General features: G+C 41.1%; 1 protein-coding gene across 1 annotated transcript in view; it reads left to right on the forward strand.

Moving 5' to 3' along the window:
- Nucleotides 1-10406, forward strand: part of cped1 (cadherin-like and PC-esterase domain containing 1) — a 207645-nt gene that overhangs the window by 177835 nt on the left and 19404 nt on the right. The window contains exons 18-19 of the mRNA XM_043709611.1: nt 4532-4752; nt 7171-7272. Coding sequence (XP_043565546.1) covers nt 4532-4752; nt 7171-7272 — 323 coding nt within the window. The remainder of the gene's footprint in view (nt 1-4531; nt 4753-7170; nt 7273-10406) is intronic.

Below are 10406 nucleotides of genomic sequence, written 5' to 3' on the forward strand. Positions count from 1 at the left end.
AGCAACACCCTCTAAAGTTTGCACAGATTCAAAAGGAGATTGAACGCATGTTCCAAGATGACATAATTGAAGCGAGGTACAGTGACTGGAGTTCACCCATTGAATTGGTGCCAAAACAAGATGATACCCAGTGGTTATATGTGGACTATCAAAAAATCAATGCTGTTACAAAGACTGATGCATATATGATTTGGAAGACTGTATTGAAAAGGTGGGACAAGCAAATTATATTTTTAAGTTGGACTGGCTCAGATGATACTGGTAGGTATCTTTGTCCAAAAGAATGAAGACAATTTCGGCTTTCGTAACACTGAATGGACTGCATCAGTTTAAAGTCATTCCATTTGCTATGAAAAATGTGCCAGCCACATTTCAGAGACTAACCAATGAGGTCATTTCTGGATTACCCAATTGTGTTGTATATATTGATGACTTGGTGATTTTTAGTTATACATGGAAGGAACATGGGCAACATTTATCAGAATTGTTTGATCGACTTCGGGAGGCAGGCTTTGTGTTAAACCTGGCTAGAAATGAATTTGCCAAAGCTCAAGTCATCTTCCTGGGCAATGTTATTGGGCATGGACAAAAGGTGCCACGGAATAGAAAAATATAGGTAATTGTGGGGTTTCCCATACCATCGACAAAAAGAGCAGTACTACAATTCATGGGATTGAGTGGATTTTATCGAAAATCTGTATCAAATTTTAGCAGTGTGGCTGCTCCACTCATTGGGTTGCTAAAGAAAGGCATGATTTGGGGATGCCGGTGTTGGACTGGGGTGTACAAAGTTAAAAATCACACATCATCAGATTATAGTCCAACAGGTTTAAATGGAAGCACACTAGCTTTCGGAGCACCGCTCCTTCATCAGGTAATTGTCTTCCAATTGTGCTTCCAATTAAACTTGTTGGACTATAACCTGGTGTTGTGTGATTTTTAACTTTAAAGAAAGGCAAGACATTTCAGTGGACAACAGACTGTCAGAGGGCATATGATGGCCTGAAATCTGTGTTAACCACTGCCCCAGTATTAGCCATGTCTCAAAGCAGCTATGATGTGAGTGATGTGGGTTTCGGTGTTGTGTTCTTACAAAAGACAACAAGAAACTGGAAAGACCAATCGGGTATTTCTCCAGGAAATTGAACATTGATCAGCAAAAATATTCAACAGTTGAGAAGGAGACTTTGAGCCTGGTGTTGGCGTTACAATATTTCAATGTTTATGTTCCCAGTAATGTATCTGAGACAATCATATACACTGATCATAACCCATTGAAGTTTGTGGAGAAATTTAAGGACAAAAATGCCAGACTGTTTAGATGGAGCTTGTTATTACAACCGTTCAATTTGAAAATTGTGCATGTGGCAAACGAGAAAATGTGATTTGCGATGCATTGTCAAGACTTGAATGAGAAACAGAGGCATTTGGTGGCAAGAGTAAAACAGACTGAAACAGAATGTAGTAGTGCATGTTGCATGATTATAGTCTGTAATGTATATGGGTATTGTAGTGTATTAAAAGTGTAAGTTTAAGAGGTTTTAAAATGAAGCCATCTTTCAAAATTGATGGTTCATTTTTTTAAGGGGGAGGTGTGATGATGCTGGTCCTTGAACAATGTCATATTGTCCTTGTTTTTTTTTGTTTCAGAGCAGGTTAAGGGATGTCTAGGTTTGAAGGCTTTTATGGCCAATTTGATTATAGCCACCAGATACTGCATCAGGCAAAAGTCTTTTAAGTTTTAGAAAAAAAACACTTGGACAATGAAAGGGGAGTGGCAAGTTCTCCCCGTTTGGCTTTTCTCTGGTTTGGTTTGGATTCAGAGCTGCTAGTCAGTTTTTTTGAGGCTGCTGGACAAAGAAACAGCTACATGGAAGAAAGTGTTCCTACTGGGTCTCTCAGCCATCTCTCTTCTAAGACTCTGTGTTTGATTTTTTCTTTTTTGCCAAGGGGTCTTTATGGAGATTGTTACAAGTATCTGGAACAGCACTGTTAATTTGGGATAATCTGTTGGGTTTTCAGATAGGTTAGGTAATTCTAGATTCTGTTCTCTCTTGTTTGTATTTCATTCAGTAGTCTTGCAAATAAATTCAGTTTTGTTTAAAACTAAGTGGTTGGGCAAGCTGCATCACTCCTGGAAGATCCGCATTACACCTGCTTAAAATAACTAGCAAAGTTAAGGTTTGGGCTACTTTCTTGAAATATTTTGAGGGGTCTGGCCTAGTCCGTAATAGTCACTACTGGGGCTCTTGCTTTCATTGACATGTATAAATGACCAGGGACAATTTCAAAGTTTGCAGATGACACAAAACCTGAAAAAATTTTAAATTTTGAAGAATTTCTAAAGGACATTGACACATTGAAGGAGTGGAAGGATAGGTAGCAGGTTAAGTTTATTGTGGAGAAATATGAGGTGATACACTTTGATGCAAATGGAGAGACAATACAAAACAAAGGATGCTACTCTATAGGTTATGCAGGAGCAGAGAAACCTGTTTATATATATATATATATATATAGAGAGAGATATATACATACACATTGGTTATTAATGATGACAAGACAGGTGGAGATAGCTGTTATTAAACTATATAGTATTCTAGGTCTCATAAAATGAGCCATGCAGTGCAAGATCAGGGACAGTATCATGAATATACTAGTCATACTTCAACTGGAATATTATGTACATTTTGGGTGTCATGCTTTGGGAAGAATGTGAAAGCTTTGGAGTGCAGAAGAGGTTTTCAAGAATGGTTCTAGGGATAAGACACTTCATTTATGAAGAGAGCTTGGAGAAATTTAGACTGTTTTCCTCAGAAAGGAGAAGGTTAACAGGAGATTAATAGACGTTTTCAATCATGAGGGGCCTGGACACAGTGGATCAGGAGAAATTGTTCCCATTCGTAAATAGGTCAAGAACCGGACAGCAAAGTTTTAAAGTGTTTTGCAAAATAAGCAAGTGTGAGGTAAGGAAAATTTCTTTCACACAGCAAGTAAACTCAGAGGACCCTAGGACTACTCTGACATGAGAGAGAGGGAGGAGACTGGTGGTGAATTTAACCTGAGGATCACTGTGCCTCAAGTGAAGGGCGAGATTGAGCAGGCAGGATCCTCATGGTAACCTCAGCTACTGCAGAAATTGAACCTGTGCTGTTGGCATCACAAACCAGCCTGAGCCTGAAGAAGGGCCTGTGCCCGAAACGTCGAATCTCCTGTTCCCTGGATGCTGCCTGACCTGCTGTGCTGTTCCAGCAATAAAGTTTCAACTTTGATCTCCAGCATCTGCAGACCTCACTTTCTCCCCTGAGCTAAATGACCCCCAACACAAGTTAGGGTCTGGAATGTGCTACTTGGAGGGAGTTTCAATTGAGGAGAAAGTGAGAACTGCAGATGCTGGAGATCAGAGTCAAAAGGTGTGACGCTGGAAAAGCACAGCCGGTCAGGTAGCATCTGAGGAGCAGGGTAGTCGACGTTTCGAGCATAAGCTCTTCATCAGGAATATGTGAAGAGCTTATGCTCGAAATGTCAACTCTCCTGCTATTCGGATGCTGCCTGACCGCCTGTGCTTTTCCAGAGACACACTTTTTTTAACAAGTTTCAATTGAGACATTCATAGAACATAGAACATAGAACATAGAAGAACACAGCGCAGTACAGGCCCTTCGGCCCTCAATGTTGCGCCGATCCAAGCCCACCTAACCTACACTAGCCCACTATCCTCCATATGCCAATCCAATGCCCGCTTAAATGCCCATAATGAGGGAGAGTCCACCACTGCTACTGGCAGGGCATTCCATGAACTCACGACTCGCTGAATAAAGAACCTACTCCTAACATCTGTCCTATACCTACCCCCCCTTAATTTAAAGCTATGCCCCCTTGTAATAGCTGACTCCATACGTGGAAAAAGATTCTCACTGTCAACCCTAACTAAACCCCTAATCATCTTGTACACCTCTATCAAGTCACCCCTAAACCTTCTTTTCTCCAATGAAAACAACCCCAAGTGCCTCAGCCTTTTCTCATAAGATCTTCCTACCATACCAGGCAACATCCTGGTAAACCTCCTCTGCACCCGTTCCAGTGCCTCCACATCCTTCCCATAGTATGGCGACCAAAACTGCACACAATACTCCAGATGTGGCCGCACCAGAGTCTTATACAACTGCAACATGACCTCAGTACTCCGGAACTCAATTCCTCTACCAATAAAAGCCAGTACGCCATATGCCTTCTTCACCGCACTATTTATCTGGGTGGCAACTTTCAAAGATCTGTGTACATGGACACCAAGATCCCTCTGCTCATCCACACTACCAAGCATCCGACCATTAGCCCATTGCTTGATTTTTAAAATAGAATCAATGTACCAGGTAATGGGGAAACGGCAGGAGATTGACACTAAATTATAATGTCCAGTGAGTTAGTCAGACATGATGGACTGAATGGCCTCTTTCTGTACTGTAATAATTCTATCATTCTTTGTTTTGATAACATCATATTTGATGCATATTTCTTTTTTGTCCATAAGGTTCTTTTCATTGGCGATTCAACCAACAGGGGAATGATGTATTATCTTATGGAAGAAGTGAATGAAACTCTTCAGGAATGGGACAAAGCTCATGACACTAAATTCTTTCCCAATTTAAATGGAGGAAAACTATTCACTAGTTATGCTTATTATCCCCAGTTTTGGCTGAATTTAAGTCAAAGACCTACATTTGAAAATACTTTGGAACAACTTATTCAAAGGTACGACAAACTTGACCTAATATCTTTTCTTTCATTAACTTTCTCTGTTCGTCTCATCTCATGAGTGCTATGATTCTATTAGGACTTGGCTTCATGGGCATCCTGCATTACCTTTCCCAAATAGCTGTTATTCACAATCAAGGCTTGACACTGACTACCTCATAAACAATTAAATCAGGCTATCTGGTTTAAGTGTGGATTAACTCATTGTGAATAAACTCACTGAACCACCAAGAGCAATTTCAGGTCTTCACTCAATGTCTAGAAACATTGTTTGAAGTAAAATCAATTTCAATAACATTTACATTTTAAAAATACAGATTAAAAAGAAAGTTGTAACAGCACTTCAGTAATACTGTATCCATAACAACAAACTTTGGTATACTCAAGCACATGAGTATTTCGGGGAAAGGACCAATTTTGTCAAAGATTTTTGTCTTACATTCATCAGGACACATTGTGAAAAATACCAATTTAAAAGGGAAAACACCATTTATACTAGTGCTGATAGGATGGCAAGTGTACTCTGACTAGTAGAGATTTTAACTGGAAAAAAATGACTTTTTTTAATGACTAACTGCTGCATTCTCCATTCTGTACCAATCAGGGTCAACTTGTCAACCAATCAGCACTCTTACTCTAAGGGTGGCATAGGGCATAGTGGTTAGCACCGCTGCATCACAGTGCCATATAACTGGGTTCAATTTCTGCAGTGGGTGACTGTCTATGTGAAGTTTTCATGGTGTCCCCATGGCTGTGTGGGTTTCCTCCAGGTCTCTAGTTTCCTTCCAGAATCCAAAGATACAATATTCCAAAATCCAAAGATGGATTGGACTTGCTAAATTGCCCTATAGTGTATAGAGATATACAGAGGAAGCTCGATTACCCAGCATTCAATTAACCAAACAAAATACACCCCGCCCATTTCCTTTGGATAATCGAGGTTCCTCTGTACACGTTAGGATTAGTCATGGTAAATGCAGGGTTATGGGAAAAGGAGGGGGGTTGGGATGGTCTTCAAAGGGTTGGGGAGAGGGGATCTGAATGGGCTGAAAGACCTCTATGTGTATTGTAGAGATTCTGTGATTCATGGCATTGTTTCCCTTTTGTATTGGTGTTTCTTGCAACTTGTCCTGAGGAGTGGAAGATGAAAATCTTTGACAAAGCTTTATTTAGCAATAAAATAGTGAAATATGTTTGGAGACAGAAAAGATCAGAGAACCTCAGAGAGTCTGGTAGAATCTGTGCAAAGACAAAGAGGTTTTTTTTCAGTACAGTATGATTCTTTTTTAGAACTCATTTTATTCCTTATCATCTATCCAAATTTCAGGTATTTCAAGTACAGTTTGCACTTTTGATTATGTACAGAACAGACACAAGATAAAAGGAAAGTTACATTTATATGGCACTTTTCTTGACTGCTGAAGGAGAAACTACTTGATTTATGCATTGATATAATGGTAAATCAATAAAATTTACTTTAATATCTGGTCGGAAAAAGTGAGGACTGCATATGCTGAAAATCAGAGTCTAGGTTAGAATGGTGCTGGAAGCACAGCAGGTCAGGCAACATCCAAGGGGCAGGAAAATCGACGTTTCGGACAAAAGCCCTTCATCAGGAACAGCTTTGTTACTAATTTAAAAGAAATGAAATTTTGCAGTTGTTGACCAGCAACCATTGAGATTAATTTATATTATTTTCATCCTTGAAGAGTGGCCTATACTCCTGAACTGTTCCACACTTATCAGCAGTCATGCCATATATTACCCAATTCATGGTGAAACTTGAGGATGAAATCACGCCATGCTACTATGGAGAGCAGCAAGTTCTTGCTAATCTTACCTTATCTGACAACCAAATACTCAATGCTGGTCAAATTTGAGAACCCTCGTCAAGAATATGAAAACCCACATCAGTATATTGGGTGAGATCATTTAGACCAAGCATCAAAACTGGGATCCTGCTAGTTTATACAGCCCTCTCTTAAAGCATTCAATAAATTTGCATGATTTGGAGATGCCAGTGTTGGATTGGGGTGTACAAAGTTAAAAATCACACAACACCAGGTTATAGTCCAACAGGTTTAATTGGAAGCACACTAGCTTTCGGAGCGACACTCCTGATGACTCACACAATCACCTGATGAAGGAGCATCGCTCCGAAAGCTAGTGTGTTTCCAATTAAACCTGTTGGACTATAACCTGGTGTTGTGTGATTTTTAAATAAATTTGCACTTAGCCATTACTGATCCACTTCCAAAGATAATTCATAAAATTCCAAGAAGATTTCTTTTGCCTAATGCTTAAAACTTGTATTGAATTGTAAATACATCGTATAATTAATACAAAGCCAATTGTGGGAAAATATACATTCTACAATCCAGTTAATTTAAGAATCTTGTCTCTGCTTGTTTTCAGGTCGCATCCTTTAGAAAACAACGATCAGACTGTTCTGGTTGTAGGTGGGGTTCAGTGGTTAAATACACAACATTTGCATATTATACAAAAAGTTTTACAAAGGTAATGCAGAATGTGTAAAGTATTTTCATTCTATTTTTACAATCTATTATAAGTTAAGATTATTTTGCTGCACTGCTATATTCGTTTAAGACAGGCATCATTTCTACTCTACCCTCCTTGAATACTTTGATATTCTTTCCATGTGTGTGCTTACTTGGGACACAATACAACCAGAACTTATTACACCACATAACTATCACATGTCAAAGCCTTCAGTTGTCCCATGTATTAAACAAAATTCTTTTCCTTTAAAAAGGGTAAATCTGAACACAGAAATTTAGCCATTCAAATTTAATTTTAATCCAATTGCAACCTAAGACTCAATTCTACCTAAGGCTGAAATCTTGTCTGAACAACAGTTGGGCCTCATTGATAAAATGAACTCAGAAGGCATAGCGAGAGTTCAGGAGTTGCACAGAGGGAACATCAAAGGGATGTTTGGCTAGACAGATGACTCTGAGGGAGGGACATTGGAGAAGCAACGGATCTTAATGATAATGAAGCTCATGAGCATCCTCACACCTGTTGCTCAAGGTGAGAGTGGAGAAGCCATTGATGAGGGGCTTAAGAAAATCATCATTTAAAGATTCCTGGAATAATTGAGAACAAGCAACACAGATTTGTAAAACGGAAAGTTGGGACTGACTTACTTTGTTTAATTTATTTTGAAAGGGTACAAGGGGGGTCAATTGAGAGGAGTGTATTTTATATAGTTTACATGGATTTTAGGAAGACTTTTGACAAGTACACATGAGAGACTGATCAATAACTTAAACGTTCATGCTATTCAATGTAAGTGGCAAGAAGGGTCCAAAACAAGCTCAATGACAGAAAGCAAAGGCTTTTGATCAAGAGCTGGTTTTACATAGAAGAATACAGCGCAGTACAGGCCCTTTGGCCCTCGATGTTGCGCCGATCCAAACCCACCTAACCAATACTAACCCACTATCCTCCATATACCTATCCAATGCCCGCTTAAATGCCCATAAAGAGGGAGAGTCCACCACTGCTGCTGGCAGGGCATTCCATGAACTTACGACTCGCTGAGTGAAGAACCTACCCCTAACTTCAGTCCTAATCTACCCCCCCCACCTTAATTTATAGCTATGCCCTCTTGTAATACCCGACTCCATACGCGGGAAAAGGTTCACACTGTCAACCCTATCTAACCCCCTAATCATCTTGTACACCTCAATCAAGTCACCCCTAAACCTTCTTTTCTCTAATGAAAACAGCCCCAAGTGTCTCAGTCTTTCCGCATACGATCTTCCTTCCATACCAGGCAACATCCTGGTAAACCTCCTCTGCACCCGTTCCAGTGCCTCCACATCCTTCCTATAGCACGGCGACCAAAACTGCACACAATATTCCAGATGCGGCCGCACCAGAGTCTTATACAACTGCATCATGACCTCAGGACTCCGGAACTCAATTCCTCTACCAATAAAAGCCAGTACGCCATATGCCTTCCTCACCGCACGATTTACCTGGGTGGCAACTTTCAGAGATCTGTGTACATGGACACCAAGATCCCTCTGCTCATCCACACTACCAAGTATCCGACCATTAGCCCAGTACCCCATCTTTTTGTTATTCTTCCCAAAGTGAATCACATCACACTTAGCTACATTGAATTCCATTTGCCACCTTTCTGCCCAGCTCTGCAGCTTCTCTATATCCTGCTGTAACCTGCCACATCCTTCCTCACCGTCAACAACTCCTCCGACTTTCGTATCATCCGCAAACTTGCTCACCCAACCTTCTAACCCCTCTTCCAGGTCATTTATAAAAATGACAAACAGCAATGGTCCCAAAACAGATCCTTGCGGAACACCGCTAGTGACGGCACTCCATGAAGAAACTTTGCCATCAACTACTACCCTCTGTCTTCTTCCATCCAGCCAATTCCTAATCCAAACCTCCAACTCACCCTCAATGCCATATCCCCGTATTTTCTGCAGTAGCCTACCATGGGGAACCTTATCAAACGCCTTACTAAAATCCATATATACCACATCTACCGCTATCCCCTCATCAACCTCCTTCGTCACCATTTCAAAGAATTCAATAAGGTTTGTGAGGCACGACCTGCCCTTCACAAAACCATGCTGACTAGTTAGAAATTAACCTTTACTTGCCAGACTGCGTTACTGAGATATGAATGCAAAGTGTCAAAGGCTCCAGTGCAACACTGAGGGAGCACTGCACTGTCTGAGGCACCACCTTTTAGACAAAGTGTCAAACCGAGACTCTTGTCTACCCTCACAGCAAGATAGGAGCATCAGCAAAAGTAAACTGGGGGGAGGCGATGGCTTAGTGGTGTTATTGCTGGGCTATTGAACCAGAGACTCAGGGAATGTTTCTGGGGGCCTGGGTTTGAATCCTGCCATGGCAGATGGTGGGATTTGAATTCAATGAAAATGATGGTCTAATGGTGGTCATGAATCCGTTGCTGATTGTTGGAAAAACCCATTTGGTTCACTCACGTCCTTTAGGGAAGGAATCTGCCATACTTACCTGGTCTGGCCTATATGTGACTCCAGACCCACAGCAAATGTGGTTGACTCTTAAGAGTTCCTTGGGATGGGCAATAAATGCTGGCCGGACCAACAGTGCCCTCATCCTATGAACAAGATGGGGTACTTGTCTAATGGTCGGATACTTGGTAGTGTGGATGAGCAGAGGGATCTTGGTGTCCATGTACACAGACCCCTGAAAGTTGCCACCCAGGTAAATAGTGCGGTGAGGAAAGCATATGGCGTACTGGCTTTTATTGGTAGAGGAATTGAGTTCCGGAGTCCTGAGGTCATGATGCAGTTGTATAAGACCCTGGTACGGCCGCATCTGGAATATTGTGTGCAGTTTTGGTCGCCATACTATAGGAAGGATGTGGAGGCACTGGAACGGGTGCAGAGGAGGTTTACCAGGATGTTGCCTGGTATGGAAGGAAAATCGTATGAGGAAAGACTGAGGCACTTGGGGCTGTTTTCACTAGAGAAAAGAAGGTTTAGGGGTGACTTGAATGAGGTGTACAAGATGATTAGGGGGTTAGATAGGGCCGACAGTATGAACCTTCTCCCGCGTATTGAGTCGGGTATTACAAGGGGGCATAGCTTTAAATTAAGGGCGGGTAG

This window comes from Chiloscyllium plagiosum, chromosome 19, assembly GCF_004010195.1.
Source record: "Chiloscyllium plagiosum isolate BGI_BamShark_2017 chromosome 19, ASM401019v2, whole genome shotgun sequence".
NCBI lineage: Eukaryota > Metazoa > Chordata > Chondrichthyes > Orectolobiformes > Hemiscylliidae > Chiloscyllium > Chiloscyllium plagiosum.